The sequence below is a fragment of the Lepisosteus oculatus genome, chromosome 20, assembly GCF_040954835.1.
Source record: "Lepisosteus oculatus isolate fLepOcu1 chromosome 20, fLepOcu1.hap2, whole genome shotgun sequence".
Lineage (NCBI taxonomy): Eukaryota > Metazoa > Chordata > Actinopteri > Semionotiformes > Lepisosteidae > Lepisosteus > Lepisosteus oculatus.
The window spans coordinates 1,504,693-1,526,873 of NC_090715.1; the positions used below are offsets into that span (position 1 = coordinate 1,504,693).

Here is a 22,181-nt window from a genome sequence, read left to right on the forward strand (position 1 = left end):
GTATTACCACAGGGAGTCATTAAACAGTCTTCTGAAATAGAAACTGTTGATCTGTATATGTGAGGTTCGTGTAACGGAAAATAAATATATCGGTAAGTTCTATTTATCGACATTTATTTTTAAAAGTAGTTCACAGAAGAGGAGATATACGAAGAAGACTTGTTCACAGCACAGGCCTTATTTTTTTTACTGAGGCTTAGCAACAGTCACTGATCACTGATCAGGCACGTTTCTAGCCACCTAAGCGACAGCTTTCGCTTGAGCGGAGGAAGGACCCCAGACTGGCGGCGCTGCGGTCGGATCCAAATACAGAGAGGGAAAATGGAGATTTAACAACACTTCATCCGCGTCAAAATCATCATAATCCTGCGTGCTACACAGGTAATTCATACTCACAGTCTACCTCCACATCTAATTAAACTCGTTAATTGCGATATTGCCGTGGAGTGGGCGCTGATGTAAAAATTTAGAAGATTCCGGGATTAGGCTGATAGCTTTATGAATGAAAAGTAAATAGACGCCACTGAAGTGCACGACCTTGCGGAATCTGTGCGGGAGGATTTAAGATTTTAAATTACTGTTACCTTTTTTGGAAACGCGTAGTTTTTATATGTGCGCTGTTTCACGACGAATCTCCAGCGTTCAACCGCTGAGGAAGCCGGGGTCACGGCTCAGGATCGGTCGGTCAGTTGGGATACGTTTGGTTACTCTTGATACTGTATTTTTTGCAAGAGCAATGGTTTAGAAAAATAGGATGCTTTTACGATTTTCTAGGCGGAAAAAATCTTTCAGAATTCAAACTTTCAAAGCAATCATTTTGTACTGAAAGAGTTTTAAGTGGACTCACCGCTTGGTGCTCTGCATAGTCCCACCAGGCATCTGAAATAATTGGCGCACTTTAAGTAATTTCAAGAGCAGTATTACTAACATTTCTCTAAAAAAAATATTTTCCTTGGCCAAATTGTATTCCAGAGACAAAACTGTTGTGAGTTAGGAAGATCTGTATACCTTAGAAGCAAAACCGTCATGCGGAGTTAACAGTCCCGTAGCTAGGCCTTGTTTATACTGAGGCGTATTTGTGCGTTGTAATCTTGTTACAAATCTAAAAATGTTTTGAGAATGAACTAGAACTCTCCTGATTTGGGAGATAGTTTACAGTGAAAGCTCATTTAACCTTCAAAGCTAGGTGATAAGTATTTGCAGAGACACTCCAGGGAGCACCTTTTATATAGCAGTATATTTACTAGGGCAGTCCGATTGAAACTTTGCTATAGGGTACCACTGCGAGTCCAACGTGGGGGTTTGAACTCGAGACTTTCCATGCAGAACCCTGACCACTGCTCCTCCTCACAGAGACTCCGAGCAGAGTTGCAGGAGCTGTAGGCAGGGAGGATGAAGACGAGAGTAAAGCTGGTCTTGTTTTATTGGTTATTTTTTAATCGATGTGATAGATAAGACTTGATTGATCCTGAAGGGAAATTGATGTGTTACAGCAGCCCAGGACAAGCAAAAAAAAAAACAGACATCAGGATAGACCAAAAATTAGAATAGTACAATAATATGAAATAAATGAATAAAACAAAAAAAAACAAACGTCTGTGCAAAATATGATGATAAAATAAATACAAATAAAAACAAACATGAAATAAATAGAATTAAAAACAAACATGTGGTTTGTGGTGTAATGGATGGTGTTCTCTCTCTCTCCTGCTGCAGCTGTGTTGGGTACCGGGAGCTAGAATTGTTCGTCACCTGTCCGGCCCAGAAGGCTGAGGGGCTGCCATCATGTTCCTGTACAACCTGACGCTGCAGCGTGCCACGGGCATCACCCACGCCATCCATGGCAACTTCTCTGGTACGTGCCGCGCCAGCCCCCACCCACCTTTCTCTCCTCCGGGGGCATCAGGAGGTATTAGGATCTGCTCAGTCTAACCCCTCTCCTCTTCCCATAGGAACCAAGCAGCAGGAGATCGTTGTTTCCCGGGGGAAGATCCTGGAGCTGCTGCGCCCCGATGCCAACACGGGGAAGGTGCACACGCTGCTGACGGTGGAGGTGTTCGGCATCATCCGCTCGCTCATGGCCTTCCGCCTCACCGGCGGCACCAAAGGTCAGATTGCAGCGCAGTGTTGGGGGGGGGGCTTCTTGAGCTGAGGCAAGAGATGAGCTGTGCTCCGTGCATGGGCTGTGTGGCTGCTTGATTCATGGCTGGAAATGAGTCGCTATAGGTTTTTGTCTCTGAACGAAAGTCACAACTGTAAATGCGACCCCTAATTGTTTGCGCGTTCAAGAACGCGTAGAGCACTTGCACTTTAGGGTTCTTGGGTCCCAGCCCAGTTGGACACAGATGAGATCACCCAACCTAAGTGCTTGATTAATTAGGAACTAAACTGTAATAGCACCTTTAAATAAACATGATCTTAAACTTGCGTTACAACAGCAGTGCCAAATGTTAAGTACTCCTCTTGCATGGTGCAATAACCTGTTGGTCACGTACAGCAGTGCCAAACCGAGCTGCATTGCTGTGGCAATATGAGCTCCACAATCGATAAGCCAGACATTCACCCCTGTGTAGCACCAAGTTCCAACACCATAGTGGGGTACTCTTCTCTGTGATGACAGTTGATTGTGTTGAGCTGTTGTGTGCACGGCTGTTTAATAAACTTTACAGACGTATAGGTCAAAATGTGTTCTTCTTTAGACATAATGTTTTCTGTCTAATGAGACAGAAAACGTGATGTCTAAAGAGGAACGCATTTTGTATACATCAACACATAAATGTATGCATCAGTAGAATGTAATATTTAGGCAAGTGGATCAAATTGCTCAACTGTGGGACTCTTAATTAAAAACCTCTGGAAACGTAAGAAGTTTTACCTAGAAGTTTACTAATGTTTGCACTGTCTTTGGAGAGAAGTCTGCTTTGTCTCATTGCTGCCCGGGCCTGCTGAACGAGTCCTGTTTTCTTCCCAGACTACATTGTGGTGGGCAGCGACTCGGGGCGCATTGTGATCCTGGAGTACCAGCCGTCCAAGAACATGTTCGAGAAGGTGCACCAGGAGACGTTCGGCAAGAGCGGCTGCCGGCGGATCGTCCCGGGACAGTTCCTCGCCGTCGACCCCAAGGGCCGAGCGGTCATGATTGGTGAGGCGCCCTTTGGGAAGGGAGGGGAGGGTCTGGAGCTCATCGATGCCACTGCACAATCGCGGCTTCTCACTTGCGGTGCATTTACACCCAAAAAAGTTCAGTTTGAACAAAATTCCTGAGTGATGCGACAAGTGCACAGCAGCAGTCTCTCAACTGCGCAGACTCGTCCCTGACTTTGGACTTCATGTTCAAACAGCGCACTGGTGTAACTCCTGTCTGGAGATTCCCTACCTTCAGTCTCTTCCTCACTACGGTTCATTTACAGTTTCATTTCTTAAACTCCAGTGTCATTCACTTGTGGACAGATGTAATGCTTGTTAGACTTTAAAACTCTGTAGAATAAGGCCGTGCTGTCTGTCTGTGCCAGTGTCGCTTAACTGATAGGGTCTGTAGTGTGTGAGGCAGTGATGAGAAATCAGGACAACTCAGTGTGCTGTGGAAATGATGAGTTTCTCATGTCTCTTCTCTGACCTGTAAATCTTGGAGAAGACCGGTTACTTCTGATCACAGCCAGCCTGAGACCTCTGTGTGCTGAGTGAAGCCCACTGTTTCACCCTTCATTGTATCGATGGGAAATACTTTTCAATTAACAGGACTCACAAGAAGGGGTTGTCAGGTTCTTTTTGTACAGTTGGAACAGCCTGAAACAGCATGTCAGTTTACAGATGGTCCTGACATATTGTGGCCAAGCTCTCCAAGTTATTAGAGGCATGTAAAGGAGTATTTGGTAGTCTGCCAATGATGCTTTATAGTTATTTGTTTACAACTTATAAATAGTATATTAGCATCAAGTTTCCTGTTCCCTTCAGTTTGTTTGATTTCATCAGTGTGTGCCAAGATAATATATCTCTGTTGCACTATCTCATCTCTTGCTGTGCAGGAGCGATAGAGAAGCAGAAGCTGGTGTACATCCTGAACCGTGACGCCGCGGCCCGTCTGACCATCTCCTCCCCTCTGGAGGCCCACAAGGCCAACACACTGGTGTACCATGTGGTGGGCGTGGACGTCGGCTTTGAGAATCCCATGTTCGCCTGCCTGGAGATGGACTACGAGGTGAGGTCATAGGCCTGCCTCTGCAGGGACCGAGCTTGTGATCATTCTCCAAGTACCTCTTCACTCAGAATGGGCCGACTGACCTCATGGCTTTTGGAGAGAAGCAGTAACTCCTTTAATTATCTTTCTCACGAACTTGGGACCCCAGAGATGGGAACTAAGTGCGGCTTCTAGGAGCTTGATGCTTTTTCAGGCTTTAAAATGTTTCTTCCTCAATATATTTGGAGTCTTGCAGGAACACTGAATTTTGTTTTAAATATATAGGAAAAATAAATGCAACAATGCCTGTTGTTGAGTCCTGTAAGTACCTGTAACTTTTACAATCCAAAATGGCAGAAATAATTTCTGTCCCTGCAGCAGAACTTACCTGATGGTAGCTTGCAAGTTTAAGCAGTGTGGCCGAGTTTGGTTTTCCCTGGATAGTGCTGTTTGAACTCCTCATGCTTCTGGCAGTTGTAGGTGATGGTAAAGAGAGGTAATAGATGAGCAGCTATCTCCAAAATCAGAACTATTATTAAACTCTGCTTTGGGATCGGCGTTGCAGTTTGTTAGCCAAGGCTGTCATCTGTTACTCCAAAGTGCATTTTTAGCCGTGACAGTCTTCCCCTGGCGTTGTCCGTCTGACCCGCCCTGTGCACGTGTTTCCAGGAGGCAGACAACGACCCGACAGGAGAGGCAGCCGCCAACACCCAGCAGACCCTCACCTTCTATGAGCTCGACCTGGGCCTGAACCATGTGGTCCGCAAGTACAGCGAGGCGCTGGAGGAGCACGGCAACTTCCTTATTACCGGTGAGATCAGCGGAGGGGGGCTTTCTGTGCGCAGGTGCACTCTGGGAATGCACCAGCATTTTGATAGATCACAGCTGCACTGAATCAGGCTTATTTGCAGTGGGGAGACAGCTTTTTTCCTGATGTCTTATTCTCCCTTTTCTCTGTTTTCCCCAGTTCCTGGAGGGTCTGATGGCCCCAGTGGAGTTCTCATCTGCTCGGAGAATTACATCACCTACAAAAATTTCGGTGACCAGCCTGACATCCGCTGTCCCATCCCACGCAGGAGGGTGAGTGAAGAGAACTGAGTTCCAGTGGAGTGCAAATCATATGTCCCCGTGTGTACCAAACTTGCGATTCTAGCTGTATTGTAGCGTTTGACCCTGCCTGAACCTGCTGGTCTTGGTGCTCGGCCTCATAGGATGAAAGATGTTTTCATGTCTCTTCTCTGAGTGCAGCTCTGGAGAAACTTACATGTTCTGATCAGGCCCTTCACCAGCAGCATTAGAGGGGGTAGGGTGAACAACTGTTAAATGTTTGGTTGCCAAGGAGTTCCGACAGCTGGAAACACACTGCGCTGCCCTCTCTCCTTATCGTTAATTCCGTGCTCCTTCAGGGGCCTCTGTCTTGGATTACACATGCTTGGCCCTTGAGCCTCTCTCAAGTGTGAGCGAGTAAAGTGGGGTTCTCAAGCAATATGCAGGCAGGTGCTATGATTAGAGGTAACTTTTTTACAGCAGAGCCCTGATACTGTTTAAGCAGTGTTTCCATTAATTCAGTGAAGTCTATTAACTGTCAACTGTGTGTTAAACAAGATGAACTGTACTTGTGTCTGTATCTGTTTTTCACATGGTCATCCCAAATGTCAAACACGATGTTTAATCTTAAGTACAGTAGAGCCTCAGCCAGCACCTCGGGGCTGATAATAGTATATCTGTGCACAGTTTGAAACGCAGTGCCAGCATGAAGTAGTCCGCTCAGCATTCGAGTTGCTTCCAGCGTAAATCTGTGTGCAATCAATCGGTCATCTGACTGAATTCCGACTTGCTGTGCTGTGATCAGTGGCTGGAAATGTTTTTAACATTATTGGTCTGCTCTTTATTTCTCGATGTCCCTTCATTCCCCTCCCCTCTGCACAGAACGACCTTGATGACCCCGAGCGAGGGATGATCTTTGTCTGCTCGGCCACACACAAGACCAAGTCCATGTTCTTCTTCCTGGCCCAGACCGAGCAGGGAGACATCTTCAAGGTCACGCTGGAGACGGACGAGGAGATGGTGAGGAGAGCGGTGGGGGGTGGCGAGGAGGAGGTGCTGAGGTGACCTTCCTGTGGTGGGGAAATGTCCTGTGCATGATGTTATATCTTCCTCTGGATTGGCAGGCCCCTGAAATACTTCTAATGCATTGAAGAGTGCGGTTTAGTGGGTCTGTGTTTTTCAGTAGCCACGGGTGCTGTGAGGTGATGAGTTTCCTCATGTCTCTTCTCTGACTGTTGACTCCTGAAGAGTTAGTGTTTCTAACTCTGATCTCAGCCCCGTGCAGAAAGAGAGGTACTGCATGGGCCTGGTGCTGCCTCCGCAGTTCATCTGGCACTGGGACGGGAGTCATATCCTGTCCTAGTATGAGAGTGGGACTCAGATCCTCTGCTTTATTCCTTAGGGTTTCCTGCTGTTTCCTGTTTTAATGCTAGGCAGTGTGCTGTGCAAGAATCACTGCCTCTTTCCTCTAACAGAATTTGTAGCAGTTCTATTTCACTGGCCTCTGGAGACTGAACTCTCCTCACAACATTGAGCCACTGCTTTGATTGAGTCAAAAAAAGCTTATTAATAAAATTATCTCCCTTGTTTAGCCAGCCAGTCATCTGCTACTCCTTACAGAAAATGTTTTTTTAATCAGAGTTGGCTGTTGAGGTGTGTACACTTGCCCAGCCATAAGAATGACATAAAAGATGAAAGCATTTTAGAACATTTTATCCATGTCACACTTCTCCTCCTGTGTCTCCGCCAGGTGACGGAGATTCGGCTGAAGTATTTTGATACCATCCCTGTGGCCACGGCCATGTGTGTGCTGAAGACTGGCTTTCTGTTCGTGGCCTCCGAGTTCGGCAACCAGTGAGTGCCAGCCGGTCACTGCTGCGCTGTCTCCCCACTCTCCGTGCGCCCCCTCTTCCTGTCTGCTGCTGTGTGCACTCCCACCTTGGCTCCGAGAGTGTTTGTGGGGTTGTGGGCACTACAGGATTTTGCAAGAATCTGAATGAACTGGCTGCTGGAGATAACTAAGTCACCTCTGTTCCTGTGCTCTCCCGTCTGTTTGTGCCTTTTGGAGCACTCTCCCAGCTTTCGCGTTCACTCCCCCTGACCTGAAAACCTGTTTCTCTCCCTCCGCCTGTCTCTGTTCACTCGCCCCTCCTCTGAGCCTCTCCGACTCTGCTTTCCCCAGCTACCTGTACCAGATCGCCCACCTGGGGGACGATGACGAGGAGCCGGAGTTCTCTTCAGCGATGCCCCTGGAGGAGGGGGACACCTTCTTCTTCCAGCCACGACCCCTCAAGAACTTAGTGCTGGTGGACGAACTGGAGAGCCTGTCTCCCATCATGTCCTGCCAGGTCAGTCAGGGCGGGCAGCTTGTAGAGCTGTGGGCTGTTGAGTCAGCAAGTAGGCGGATGTAATGTGTGCAGTCATGAGCCACTTGGTCAGTCAGGGTGGGAGGCTGTAGTGTGTGGCTGGTCATGGCCTGTGTCAGGCCAGCCTTCTTAGGTCATTCCCTAGTTTGTCTGTGGCAGCAGGCATGATTTGTGCATCTGTTGCTGGAGGGGAAAGAGCGGGGGAGTGGGGCTGCGTTGTGGATGTGTGGTTCAGAAGCCAGCTGTGCCGATCGAGTTGTTTTTTGGTCCTTGCAGATTGCTGACCTGGCGAATGAGGACACACCCCAGCTGTATGTAGCCTGTGGCCGAGGGCCGAGGTCCACTCTGCGGGTGCTGAGACACGGGCTGGAGGTACGGGGGCCGATGCCCAGAGCCCCGCTGAGCGAGGGGGCGGGGCTCTGAAATAACTGCAGTCACATGTCCTCACTTGTCCTGCTGTTCTGAGGGCAGCCATGAAGAAGGGTGGGAGTGTTGGCTGTGGCTGTCTGAAGCCATTCTTGACCATCTGTGGGATGAACAAACTGGTTCTGGTTGTGACGAAAGCCGTCGAATATTCTCTAGTTTGCCTGTAACAGAGAGTCCTGAAGGAAATTTTCTGTGGTTCTCCAGTCACTAAACTACTGGCCGTTCTGCCACTGCTGTGCTTTGCCCGGTATCTGTCATGAGCTGTATTTTCCAGGATCAGGGAAGTAGACTAGGCCAGCATCGTGATGTGGTTTTATCATCTGCAGGCTCTGGCATCGACGGCTCTATACTTAATTCTTGTTAGTGAATGCGTACAGGCAGATACAGATAAGTGTAAGAAGTTTTGCTTTTGTGCTTTGAGAGCTCCGCTTGCGCAGGAGTCTTGGGGTTTTATAGCCTGAGATGAATCTATATATATCCCTGCATGTCGGAGCCCTGATCCACGCGTCCCTCTTTTCTCGCACAGGTGTCTGAGATGGCTGTCTCGGAGCTGCCCGGTAACCCCAATGCTGTGTGGACTGTGCGGCGACACATCGAAGGTACAGAGGCCCCTTGTTCCCAGCAGCTCTGCAGTCGCTTTCCGAAGGGACTTGAAAGAGACTGACTAAGGAGGAGTCTTTGTCGGGATGTTCTAGGATCCAGGCTATGTTTGGTCGAAAGTGGTTGGAGTTTCATAAGCATATATAGGGAAAACCTGGGAGTTCAACTCTACAGGAAAACTTGAAATAGCGTCCAGAGAAGTTGGGAGAATTGGCTAACTTTCAAATAGGCATGCTTGATTTTATTTCCAGGACTTATAACAAATGTGCTGTCCTGCATTTTGGTGTCTTTTTGCAGTCTTGTGTTAGCATTGTAACAGTATACTCACTTTAGCAAATACATTTGCGGTAGGTAAAACCTGATAGCTGTGGGGTGTCGGAATTCTTAAGCAGCATTTTTTAAGAACGTTGTTCGTACCCAGTGCTGCAGTGGTTGGCATTGCTGCCTTGCAGGGCTGCAGGTTTGGTTTAATTCCTGGAGTGCTATCTGCTTGGAGTTTGTATGTTCTCCCCGTATTCATGCTGGTGTTCTCCCTCAGTCCAAAGACATACTGGCAGATTACTTGGCCCTGGTGTGTGTGTATGCGTGCCCTTCAATAGACTGGTGTCCTGTCCAGGGACCATGTCCTGCTCTGTGCCCAGTGCTTGCTGGAGTAGGCCTTGGCTCCCTGTAACCCTATATTGGATAAAACGGAGAAAATGGATGGATTTTCCATGACCATGAATGGGTTCTATACATTACATTCTCAAATTGTGAGTCAATGAGTACAGGTTCTTGGCCAGTGTTTTTCTGGAAAGACAAGCTGTGGCCACAGTCTGTAATGGATATAATAGCAGCACTCTAAAGAAAATATCTGTTTTGAAGTATGTAACATCTGAGGACACCCCAGGTCATAAAACTCTTAGTTGAATTCCATTGAATTCAGTGCTGTCCACGTTTTTCTCAGCAACTGAGAGGGATTTGTCTTTTTCCTGGAAATCACGTGCCCTTTCAAAAAGGAATACTCTTTAAGTTACCTATTTATTTGTGGGGGGGGGGATATTTTTAAAATGACACATTTCATGAGGATTTTTAAAGCTACACACGTAGTTGGTTTTCTGTAAGTCTGTTTAATTTGGGAATTTGCAGGTTGTTTTGTGAAGTGGTACCAAGATGGCATTAGAATTTTTCTGGGGTGTGTTCATAACGGCATGAACTGTTGCTATTGCAATGCTGTGGGAAGCTTTTTGTGTATTTTGGCAGTTTCCTATTGGATCTGTGTCAGGAAAATCTGACCTTCTCTTCAAATTAATGTATTTTCTGTGGAACTTCCTGCCTCGTTATTCTCTTGAAAATATTCTGTACGCGCACTGCAGCACACCTCTCCTCCTCCTGCCCACTCGTTGCTATTTTCTCTGCTGCATCCGTCTCTGTCCTCGCTGCCTAGATGAGTGTGAAGGTTTAACCCCCCACCTCTAATGGAGCTCACCCCTCTCCCACTGTGCCCACTCTCTGCAGATGAGTATGACGCTTACATCATTGTGTCTTTCGTCAACGCCACTCTGGTACTGTCCATCGGGGAGACTGTGGAGGAGGTGACGGACTCGGGCTTCCTGGGCACCACGCCTACTCTGTCCTGCTCCCTGCTGGGCGAAGACGCGCTGGTGCAGGTCAGTCGGGCAGTCTCTGTGGGCTAGGAGAGAGGGCTCTGTCGCCCAAGCCAGCCATGACAAAGGCATTCTGGGTCCGGAGCTCGGGACGGGGGGGCGAACACAGTACCTGAAACGACCCCTTCCCTGTTCTCCTTTCAGGTATACCCAGATGGGATCCGGCACATCCGCGCCGACAAACGTGTCAACGAGTGGAAGACGCCGGGGAAGAAGACCATCGTGCGCTGCGCGGTCAATCAGAGGCAGGTGGTCATCGCGCTGACGGGCGGAGAGCTGGTCTACTTCGAGATGGACCCGGTACGGCCAGCTGAGCCCGTGTTTCTTTAAACCTGCCGGCTAGCAGGGTGCTACCTGTAAATGAAGGGAGGGCTAGATTCCCTGATGTGCCGCACAGCTATTTTGTATGTATGATGTATGTACAAGGGAAGAGTTCTCTGCTTTTAGTGCTTTCCTGCATTATTTTTAAACCCTAGGTTCACAAGTGTGGTCCTCAGTTAAATACAGGTCTCTTTAATCAACAACAGCTGAATATCTTTGAAAAGGCTTGAATTCTTCCATTGAAATCAGTTGGTCTAAACACTGCTGGGAGCTCTGTTTTTTAAGTATAGGTTCATTTCTTGCATGTTGTGCTCTCTAAATAATGATAGTCTTCCAGTGGGGTCCTTTATCAGGACTACATTGAAACGTTATCACTTTTCTGCTTTTTCATACCCAGCAATGTTTTTTAATTCACGTGTCATTTCTCTCCTGCCCGTCTCGCAGTCGGGCCAGCTGAACGAATACACGGAGCGGAAGGAGATGTCCGCGGACGTGGTGTGCATGAGCCTGGCCAACGTTCCTCCTGGGGAGCAGCGCTCCAGGTTCCTCGCGGTGGGGCTGGTGGACAACACCGTGAGAATCATCTCCCTGGACCCCTCGGTGAGGAGACTGTCCGTGGGTGTCATCCCTACTGGAGGCCTGTCCCCCTGGCTGCCCGTCTCTCTGATCTGATCCCTCCTGTGTCTCTCCAGGACTGCCTGCAGCCCCTCAGCATGCAGGCCCTGCCCGCCCAGCCGGAGTCCCTGTGCATCGTGGAGATGGGCGGAGTGGAGAAGCAGGACGAGCTGGGAGAGAAGGGCTCCATCGGCTTCCTGTACCTCAACATCGGCCTGCAGGTCTGCCACAGTCTGTAGTGCTATAATCACAATACATCACTTCCTCATCTGTTAGGCATCGTGCTGATGCTTCTGCACAGCAGTGCGTCTTAACAACAATTCTGAAACTTGGGGGTGTGAGGGGTGTGAACCTTCCTCTCCTCCACCCACGCAATTCTGTGTCCTGTTGCAGCATGACTTTCACTCTGTCCTCCTTGTGCAGAACGGTGTGTTGCTGAGGACTGTGCTGGACCCAGTGACTGGAGACCTGTCTGACACGCGCACTCGCTACCTGGGGTCGCGACCTGTCAAGCTCTTCCGGGTCAGGATGCAGGGGCAGGAAGCTGTAAGTGTCATACAACACAATCTTGTATACTGTTAATTTCAAATTCACACTGTGGAGGCTTGTGTGCTGTGTACGGAATTGCATGGGTCCATTCCTGAAGAGCTACAGTGTGTATCACTTGTAAATTACAGTTGGTTATTCATTAATTGATCTAAAAAAAAAGTGCTGATCCCTAGTCTTTAACAAGAAATAGAGTAAAGAAATAGAGTAATGAAAATAGAGTTCATTAAGAGGCGGTCACCTTTAAACGTTGCTGTGTAAATTGCTTAGTTTTTGTCAGTGGTGGTAAGCTGGTGCTGTGGCCTCTCCCCTGCGCAGGTGCTGGCCATGTCCAGCCGCTCCTGGCTCAGTTACTCCTACCAGTCACGCTTCCACCTGACGCCGCTGTCGTACGAAACGCTGGAGTACGCGTCGGGCTTCGCCTCCGAGCAGTGTCCCGAGGGTATCGTGGCCATCTCCACCAACACTCTGCGGTAAGCCTGCGCCCCGTCGGCCCCGCGTGTCCGTTCGCCACCGGTGAGCTGTTTCAGGCGGGGAGGGTTGCCAGATCCACCAGAGGTGGGTTAGAAGTTTGTGGAAATTCTCGTTTCTCTTTGTAACGTCTTTGTAACATCATCAGCTGGAATCCAGTTCTTTTTTTCTTTCCATTGTCCTTTTCTGTGCTTAGGATCGAAGTAGCATGCCAGAATCATCTGTCTGCCTCTTCTCCTCACCCTTCTCTCCGCCCTGTGCCTCTTTTGATTCCTCTCTCTCTCTTTCCAGGATTTTGGCGCTGGAGAAGCTGGGTGCCGTGTTCAACCAGGTGGCCTTCCCCCTGCAGTACACACCCCGAAAGTTTGTCATCCACCCCGAGACCAGCCTCCTGGTCCTGATCGAGACCGACCACAATGCCTACACCGAGGCCACTAAGGCACAGCGCAAACAACAGATGGCGGAGGTGAGCGGCGAGGCGTGGCCTTGGCCTGGCGCGGGAAGGGGGAGTCTGGGCTGGGCTGACCTCTGAGGCGGGCCTTGTGAATCACAGCACATCTGGGCTTCATGGAAGAGGAATATTCGAGCTGTGCCATGCTGGGTACAGCCCTCAACTGTGTCATGTAGAGTGTTTCTCTGTTCAGGCAATCCATCTCTATAAGGAGCTCCAATTACACCATGAAATAAGTCTACAGTATATATCTGTTTTAGTGGTCGTCATTAATTGCAAAATTATAACTGTTGGTCAGCAGATCCATGGCCAGCACTATTAGCACGTGAGAGCAGTTTTATCCATTATACGTATCCCTTTGTTTCTTGGAATCCCCCAATAGTGTTCTTGAAGCACTGCACTATAAACCCCACATGTAGGCTGTTATGCGCATTAGTGACCTCCCTGTTACAGAAGAAAGGACTTTGCTGCAATGGCTGGAGCTCAGAAAACAGTGACCAGAATAGTTAGGTCGATCCAGTGAGCTATTTCGGGCACGCCGGTGTTTCTACACACTACACATTACCAGCAGCGAGGAGGCTGGTGACACTGGCCAGCCCATATCTGCCTGTGTGCTATTGAACTGGGCTGTACTTCTGATAAAAATGTCTCGGGGACTCATTGACACCTCCTCCTCCCCCTGTGTGGTGCTGAACTCCAGAGTTCAGCTCTCATGGCTTGTGCAGGAGCTTAATGAAATCTCCTGAACCTGGCTGTTTTTGGCTAACATGAATGAAAAAGAATACATCGTCTTGAAATCGGTTCCATCTACTCGTATTCTTTCGGTAGGTTTCTCACTGCTCTCGTAGGATGTGTTGCTCTAGTTGCAAAGGGCTTTGTGCACTGGACAGGCATCGCAGAGACCCCCTTAGAGCCACTGAAGGGGCATCCTGCTTGCTGGGGATTGATGCCCTTAATACTGCATATGAGAAGCACTCAATGTCCCCAGCACTGACCTGTATGCCCAGTATAACCAGAGATGGACAGGAATAAGCAGTTTATTACTCTGAATTTGGTGGTGACTACAAAAAGGAGAAAGTACTTTAGAGCCATCAGGTGGAATTGACGAGCCTTCAGACTCGCATGGCTTGTAACATCTCTTCGGATTAATAACTTCTTGAAGCCTACCGAGTTCAGAGAGGTGTACCCCACAGGTCTCTGTCAGTTCTGAGGCACTAGGTTCTATGTATTCTTAGGTACTTTAAATAAGATTTTGTTTGGGTGCCTAGTAGGTTTGAACTGGCTGCCATGGATGCTGTAGAGATGATGAGTTTTTCCATGTCTCTTCTCTGATTAGTAACCCGTGAAGTGGCGTTTGTATCTCTGATCTCAGCCCATGGAGCAAGTGACGCACTGCCTGGTGCATTTTGATGTCCAGATGTTACACAGAACATTAGGGGCCCTGTGCTGGCCAGCAGTGGGACAGAGCCTGTATTGTGCTCCTGCTCTGCCTCGCGGCAGTTATAGAGTCGCTTCTCATCTGGTCCCAGTAGTGCTGCAGCTTGCTTTGTCTCTCTCGTGTCTGCTCACTCCCTCTCCGTTCTTCAAGTTACAGTGCGAATAAATGGAGAACGACCTTGCTGTAGCAGGAGTAGTGTCCCCTCCCTGATGCTGTGTTGGTGTGAGTGCATGCAGTAAACGTTGTCTCTCTCTCCGGCACTCTGCAGGAGATGGTCGAGGCGGCCGGGGAGGACGAGAGGGAGCTGGCAGCAGAGATGGCGGCAGCCTTCCTGAACGAGAACCTCCCTGAAGCGATTTTCGGGGCGCCCAAGGCTGGCGCCGGGCAGTGGGCCTCGCTGGTTCGGCTCGTCAACCCCATCCAGGGCAACACTCTGGACCTGGTGCAGCTGGAGCAGAATGAGGCCGCGTTCAGGTACCAGAAGGCAGGCAAACAGGGAGAGTGGCCAGGGCCATAGAATGGAGTGGGACTCCAGTGGCACAACACCGGCTTTCATACCCGCAGACTGTGGTGCAAATCGCACTTAGAAGCAGGAACGTCAGTGTAAAAATATGCATACTGGAGCTGGTGTGTATATGCGAATGTTTGCATCATGTAAATCCTTTGAAGTGGCTGATAGCCCTTTGTACTGCGAGTCTGTCCCTGTGGCTCTGTGATCTGTGGACAAGTCTGCAGTCAAGGCTGTGTAGTCTCTAGATGTGAGTGAACGCATGGGTTTAGTTATGATTTTTGATAACCGAATTGTGCTTTCTCTCTCTTTGCCTTTTCCTTTCTTATCCTTCTCCCCTCCCATGTCTCGTCTCCCCTTGTTTCTTTCTCACCCTGCGTCCCTCCCGGTGCAGCGTGGCCGTGTGCCGGTTTCCCAGCGGCGGGGACGACTGGTATGTGCTGGTGGGCGTTGCCAGAGACCTTATCCTCAACCCTCGGTCGGTGGGCGGCGGCTTCATCTACACCTATCGGCTGGTAGGGGGCGGGGAAAAGCTGGAGTTCGTGCACAAGGTGAGAACACAACAACTATACCTGAATCACCTCTCTGTGACCTCTGTATGCTCACTAGACGCGATTGAAATAACTACAGCTACAATTTATATTAAAAACTTGAAGTGGTCATTTCCAAATTCCACTTGGACATCTGGCCATATTCAGCATTTAAAAATGTCATGCCCTTATAGAAACTGGAAATACTCTTCATCTTTCTGACAATGAGGCTGTTCATGCTACAAATGTGCATACATATGCAGATAACATGTGGGTGTTTATTTATTGTACATAACATTGCGTTCTATTGTCTTTTGAGAACCTTTTGGCTGGTGATGATTTTTCTCGTTTGATTTGTCATTTATTTCAGCCAGATCACACTGTTATAAAACTGATTTTGCCGTCTCGCCAGCCTTATTATGAGTTGAATTATAATTTGTACAGAAAGGCACGTTGTGCTCTGCTGTGGGGTTGTAAATGACAGGAACGTTTACCGGCAGTGCCGAAAGGTGGAGGGTGTTGACCTTTAACCTGTCTCGCTAACCCTCCAGCTGGTGAGGTCATCGATCACCTCAGTTACCTTCTGTTCAGAAGTTTCCTTCTTAGTGAGCCAGGAGCTGTCCTTGGGGGTTCTAGACGAAGGTGAAGTGGGGGAGCCCTGTTCCCGGGGCTGTAACGCACGTCTCTGTGTCTCGTGCCCCTTCCAGGGCCGCGTGCTGGTGGGCGTGGGCAAGCTGCTGCGCATCTACGGGGTCCTGGGCACGAGAAGCTGCTGCGCAAGGTGTGAGAACAAGGTCAGCCTCCTCCCGAGCTCCCCGTCGAACCCCAAGACAGCTCCTGGCTCACTAAGAAGGAATGGCAGAACGGTGATGATGACCTGAATGGCAGGCACGGTGCTTCCTGCGGGCTGTACTACACGGCCCTGCCTTTTGGAAGAACATTCCCGAACTCCTCCTGCAGCTGGGGCTTAGGGTGTGGGAGCTGTTGGATTGTCATTCCTGCAGATAATTTAAAACGGCTTTATTGAATCTGCATGTTACATTTTCTGATTGACTTAAACCTTTAGTTTACGTTTTTTTTTAAATGTGCCTGATGGCTTTGGAAAGCTGGCACAATGATTTCATTAAAATGTGGAGTTCAGTTCAGCCCATCTGAGCTCCTCAGCAGCTAATCCATTCCAGGGGACCATGTTCAGCTTCTAGTACGCTACATTGGCTACAGCTTGATGAGTTGCTGTATTCCAGTTGCCCTCAAGTGAAACCTTGTACGTGTTGCTGGTTTCCACAGCACATCCCCAATCTGGTGACGGGCATCCACACAGTCGGGCATCGAGTCATCGTTTCGGATGTGCAGGAGAGCCTGTTCTGGGTCCGCTACAAGCGAAACGAGAACCAGCTCATCATTTTCGCCGATGACACGCATCCCCGCTGGGTCACCACCTGCTGCCTACTGGACTACGACACCATGGCCACAGCGGATAAGTTTGGCAACATCAGCATTGTAGGTTCCGCACGTTTGTATTTCTGTTTGAGCGCCCGTTTCAGTGACTCATCATGTTTTTCGTTAAGAACATAAGGACAGTGACTAACCTAAGGAACCCGTTGATTCTCATCTAACCCTTTTAGTGGTTAGTAGCTAACTGATTACACTTGCAACTAGTCCCTGTTATTGGGATCTCATCTAGATGTATCTTGAAAGGATAACGGCTTCCACAATGTAGCTGGCTAGATTGGTCCATACTCCTACAACTCTTTGTGTAAAGAACTGCTTCATGTTCTGAGCTTCAAATTCTCTCCCATGTGGTTGTGTACTTGTGTACTCTGCTTTGTGTTTCACTGTTCATTTTGATGTAGTTCGTAGGATTGACTTTGTTAGTGCCCTTGCTTTTTCCATGCTTGTATCTGTTTGCATTTGTATCTCTGATCTCAGCCCATGGAGCAAGTGCCGCCTTTGATGTCCCGATGTTACAAAGAACATTAGGGGCCCTGTGCTGGCCAGCAGTGGGACAGAGCCTGTATTGTGCTCCTGCTCTGTCCCGCGGCAATTATGGAGTCGCTTCTCATCTGGTCCCAGTAGTGCTGCAGCTTGCTTTGTCTCTCTCGTGCCTGCCCACTCCATCTCCGTTCTTCAGGTTACACGGATTCAACTTGTAATCCCTGTTCAATACTAAAAAGGTTCAGTTCCTGCAGCCTGTCAGCGTAGAAACATTCCCTTTAGCCCTCAGTGGATTTGGGTTTTTTTCTGGACATTTTGGGCCTGTCTTTTCTGTAGTGTGGATATGCATGATATTCTAAGTTCTGTTCACCATACTACACTGTGCTCTACTTTGCAAATGTTGCTGAGACTGAAAATAAACTAAAAACCGGTAGATATGGCACTCCCCGATTTGTATGATGGTGCCATGTGCTGTAAGAAGAAGTAATTTCTCACAGAGCCCTCTTCTTGGGGGGTGATGTTAACTCTTTCTCTCAGATTTGACTTTGTCTCAGATTTGGTCATCATGCACGAGGTGCTACCAGCACACACTCGCCAAACCCCCCCCCCGCTGCACATTTGTGGTCTGCCTCTGAGTATCCTGTGTGTCCTATTGGTCCACAGGTGCGCCTTCCTCCCAACACCAGCGACGACGTGGACGAGGACCCCACGGGGAACAAGGCATTGTGGGACAGGGGGCTGCTGAATGGCGCCTCCCAGAAGGTAATGGTGCCTGGGTCTGTGAGGAGCCTTCCCTCTGCAGGGAACCTGCTGCCTCCTCTCACAGGCCTGCACTTCGATCCTGCACATACATAAGAACCGTCACGACTGAAGTGGTTGTTCAATAGATAATTGATCCAAGGATCACATCCAGCCATTCCTTGGAAGATGTCACTGAATCTGCTTTGACAAAATGTTTCAGTCTCCCACAACCCTTTGAGTAAAGTAGCTCAGTTTTTAACACTTCACTGTAGATTTCACTTGTTCTGTTTCAGCAGATGCTCTGATGTTTTTCCCCTGTATAACATTGACCAGTACAGTATTGTATTGAACAGCAATACATTAAGTATGTGTTTGTAACTTTTTTGAGACATTACTTTGTCGACCATGAAGTGACTGGCTGATTCCTGGGCTCATCCGAGCATTTATTGGCTGAACCTGATCCTATAGCTTTTTATTTTCCCCAAAAGTGCATAATGGTGTGTTTAGAGTAAGAGTAACCTCAAACTCCAATGCCCATCTCTTCCACACAAATAGAAAAGTGTTCTTATAACATAGTCAGAAATCAGACAGTCGTCACTTGAATGGATGGGTTGGGGACGAGAGTTTGTGATGAAATTATGCATGTTAATGCAGATGGAAACTGTCCTCTGACTGTGCCGTTTTCTGCCCCCTGCAGGCAGAGGTCGTAATGAACTACCACGTCGGGGAGACGGTGCTGTCGTTGCAGAAGACCACACTGATCCCAGGGGGCTCAGAGTCGCTCGTCTACACCACCCTCTCGGGGGGCATCGGCATCTTGGTGCCCTTCACCTCGCACGAGGTACGCAGGCTGCCAGCACTGCGCACGCCCCAAGGTCCCCTGGTGCTGAAGGAGCACAGCTGCAGGCCGACCAAGGCCGCTAGAAACAAACGCAGAAAAAACACAGCCGCTTCCGGGAACAGAAGGAGAGACGGCAGCCAAAACACTTATCTGCTTTTCGTCAGAATATAAATCATCGGAATATAAAATACAGCTGTTTACTTTTCTCACTTCTCTTTCACCACCAGAAAGTAGGCATCAAAAACCCCTTATGTTTCAGTAATGAAAACAGTGCAGGGACATGGTGGTTCATCATTCCTTGTGCCTTGAGCACTGAGGACCAGCCATCTGCTCTCTAACTGAATAACAAGTCTAGCAGAAGGCTGCCAGGAATGAGCTGGTTTTATCTGTTGTGGAGAGAAAGGCATTCACAGTATTTTACAGTAAATTATTATTATACAGTGAATTTTAAGAAAGGGATTGGCGAGTGGTAAAATCTTTATAAAAGGAGTGTATGATAACATGCTCGGGACAGGAACACTCATATTGTGTTCTTCTTGTTAAAGATAGCACTTCAGGTATGATAGCTCTGTGTCCCCAAGTTCCCATGCAGGCAAGCCTTAATAGTTTAGGGATTTAAAAGGATGAGCTTCCTTAGTCCACCCTGTGTTCATTGTTCCTGTGTTCTCTCTCACTGCCTCGTAGGACCACGATTTCTTCCAGCACCTCGAGATGCACATGCGGTCTGAATACCCTCCGCTGTGTGGTCGGGACCACCTCAGCTTCCGCTCCTACTACTTCCCTGTCAAGGTGGGGCTTGTTCTGCTTGGGGGGGAGGGGGGGCGGGCGGGAGTGTGGTGAGACAGAGTGGGATGTGGTTATTTTAAAAGCAAGCAGAAAAATGTCATGTATCATCTTGTTGCCCAAAGAAACTTGGTGCTCCCGGCAAATGCACTGTGGCGCAGAGATCAGGCATGTTGCATTAAAAAAAAATGTAACAGCCCATATAATTCTGTTCTTGAGTGTTGAGTTCAGGACATGAACCTGTTGAACTCAAGTGGAAAACAAGTGGGGAAAAAATTAAACAAGAGGTTTTAAGTGGATCTTGACCTGGCGTTTCCAGGGCTTGGGGGTCATATGAGTTGTGAAGTTCAGTCTGCAGGCCTGGGAAGCCCATGCCAAGCATCTTTCCTGCATATTTTAAAACCCTTTTAAATACTCAGGTCAGCTGAACCTTGACGGTTGTCGCTTAAAGGATCGCATGCTAACTGAGCCTCTCTCCCGTCTGCATGTGTCTACCTGTCTCTGCGTCTGTGCTTGCAGAATGTCATTGACGGCGACCTGTGTGAGCAGTTTAACTCCATGGACCCCAACAAACAGAAGAGCGTGTCTGAGGAGCTGGACCGCACCCCACCAGAGGTGTCCAAGAAGCTAGAAGATATCCGCACCCGCTACGCCTTTTAACGACCCCACTGAGGCGCGGATGAGGACTGGGAGGGGAAGGGCGGGGGACAGGACTTCGCACAAGGGCACAAGGGCCCGCATTGTGCCCAGAACAGAAGTCCTGCTGTGCTGCCTCTCGTTTTGATTCTTGTTGCTGATTTACTGTTTTGTCTCCAGGGAGCTCTGCCCCCTTCCGAGCGATCACAGCCTGACCTGTTTGTGAGCTTTTCTGAATGCCAGTTCTGCGGTTAGGCTTTTCAAAGAATTCCTTTTTTTTAAGAATCTTCAGTGTGGGCCCATAGCAATGCTGTGCTGAACCATGAAGATAAAATCCCAGATTTAACTCTTTAGTTTCAAAACCCAATTTCGGAGATGCCCCTATTCCTTTTAATTTAATAAGCTCTCATTCTTCCTGGATCAGTACTCGTAGGAGTTTTGAGCAACGCTGGCAGGGGTACAGAAAGGTGCCTTTATGAGACTTTTGGGTGGGGGGGATGCTGGACCGTCTTGTACTTGTTTTTGTATCCTTCAGACTGGGGGACACGAGGTTGCCCCTGGGTTGTGTAGCCCCGAGAGAGGCGTACTTGGCTGGTGGCTCTCCTGCAGCTCCTGCCAGTGTTCTGGGAGGACAGGAGAGACTATTACTGGGCCGTTCGCAGCTGAGTGTGGGAATAGAGCTCTTTTGTAAATAAACTTTTTTACAATCTGTTAAATCTACTTTGTCTCTGTTTCCTGCCCTTACTGAGGGCTTTCGATGTGTGGCTTTGGTATGAAATGATCGATTGCAGTTTTATATGCGCCTGACTGAAGTTACAGGGCCGGGAGGTGGGGGTGTTTTCTCTTGAGTTTCTTGTGGCTTGACCAGTCCAGGTTGATGCGCGTTGACCGACAGCTGAGGCCCATCTTCGTGCTCTGGAGTTCAGAGCATAGCACGGCTGTAGTCACAGGACGCTGTATGAGCACATCATGTGCTTTACATGTCTACGACCAAAATAGACGCATTGTGAATGTCTAGTTGAGCGATTTTTTACAGCAGGGTATTCGTTTGAAATTTTCTTTGTGGTGTGTAATGTTAATACATTTGTCCCAAGTGGGGGAGGGGGGGTGATGATGTTCTAATCAAAGTTGTAGGGTTTTATTCTGCTCTCCTGCCCCTGAGAGACCTCACTGAGAGTAGCTCCAATTCTTGCATCATTCTCCTGTTACACACAGCCTCAGAACGGGCCAAGGCTGGGGTTACCTGCTCTGCTGAGAGCTTCTCTATGGGTGCTGTACCATTATTGCCCATCTGTGGTTGCTGTCGTCCTGGTCCTGTTGTGGAGCCGCAGTCCTGGGAGAGTTTTAAGAGCTGTTAGCCTCCTGTAGGGGCATCAGTTAGTGTTCTGGAAGGACTCGGTGTGAATGTACCAGTTCACTGTGTCACTGTCCCAACTTCTGCTCCAACAGGGAAATCTCAGACCTGTTTTTTTTTTTCAGGTTGAGGAGGGGACGGTGAACAAAAAGCAGATTTAGGGTTGGTTAAACAAAGTAGCTTTGTTCTAAGCCTTTTTTTTTATTCTAGGAGAGCAGGGCTCGTCAGTGTTGGCAATTCTCAATTCTTGAGAATTGAGGGATTGTTGAGAAGAGAACAAGAAAAGAAAATGGATCCCATTTGTTTTCAATCCTCTGTTTCTCCAGCATCCTGCCAAGATGGCATTTCTTGTGTGGACAGAACTGGCGTGGTCCCCATGTGCCCACACACACTAATTGGTGCAAGTTCCCCTCTCCTCTCTCTCACAGTTAGCCCTGAACTGTGCGTGAGCCAGGAAGAAGTGGTGCCCAGCCAGCCCCCAGGCCTGAAGCACAGGGAGTGTTGGAATGCCTTTGAATTTACAGGGAGGAGGGGGTTGCCATCTAACTGCAGTGGACTGGCACAGCCTTTATCGTCCTTCAGTTCTCATCTCTCCTGAGAGCTGGCAGCAATCTGGTGGGAGCTGCAGCAGGGAAAGTACAAGAGCCCGGACATGTTTGTTCTAAACTTTCCAGCATTCCTTCAGCTGACGTTTCCATCACAGGATGTCAGCATAGCCGTTGGGGGTGACCTAGGGCCTCTTCGGTCCC

General features: G+C 48.7%; 1 protein-coding gene across 1 annotated transcript; it reads left to right on the forward strand.

The window, feature by feature from the left end:
- The first annotated feature begins 274 nt into the window (after window positions 1-274).
- Window positions 275-20,794, forward strand: sf3b3 (splicing factor 3b, subunit 3). Its single transcript, XM_069181308.1, has 27 exons — window positions 275-381; window positions 1,717-1,855; window positions 1,953-2,108; window positions 2,972-3,142; window positions 4,026-4,198; window positions 4,847-4,988; window positions 5,145-5,257; window positions 6,107-6,244; window positions 6,975-7,078; window positions 7,407-7,572; window positions 7,867-7,962; window positions 8,543-8,615; window positions 10,114-10,265; window positions 10,407-10,562; window positions 11,028-11,183; window positions 11,276-11,419; window positions 11,622-11,744; window positions 12,063-12,217; window positions 12,507-12,681; window positions 14,373-14,578; window positions 15,007-15,188; window positions 15,824-15,936; window positions 16,430-16,642; window positions 17,741-17,839; window positions 18,516-18,659; window positions 19,344-19,448; window positions 19,962-20,794. Exons 2-27 carry the CDS (start codon window positions 1,786-1,788, stop codon window positions 20,100-20,102), a joined length of 3,666 nt encoding a protein of 1,221 aa, XP_069037409.1. The 5' UTR covers window positions 275-381; window positions 1,717-1,785; the 3' UTR covers window positions 20,103-20,794.
- The last annotated feature ends 1,387 nt before the right edge of the window (window positions 20,795-22,181 follow it).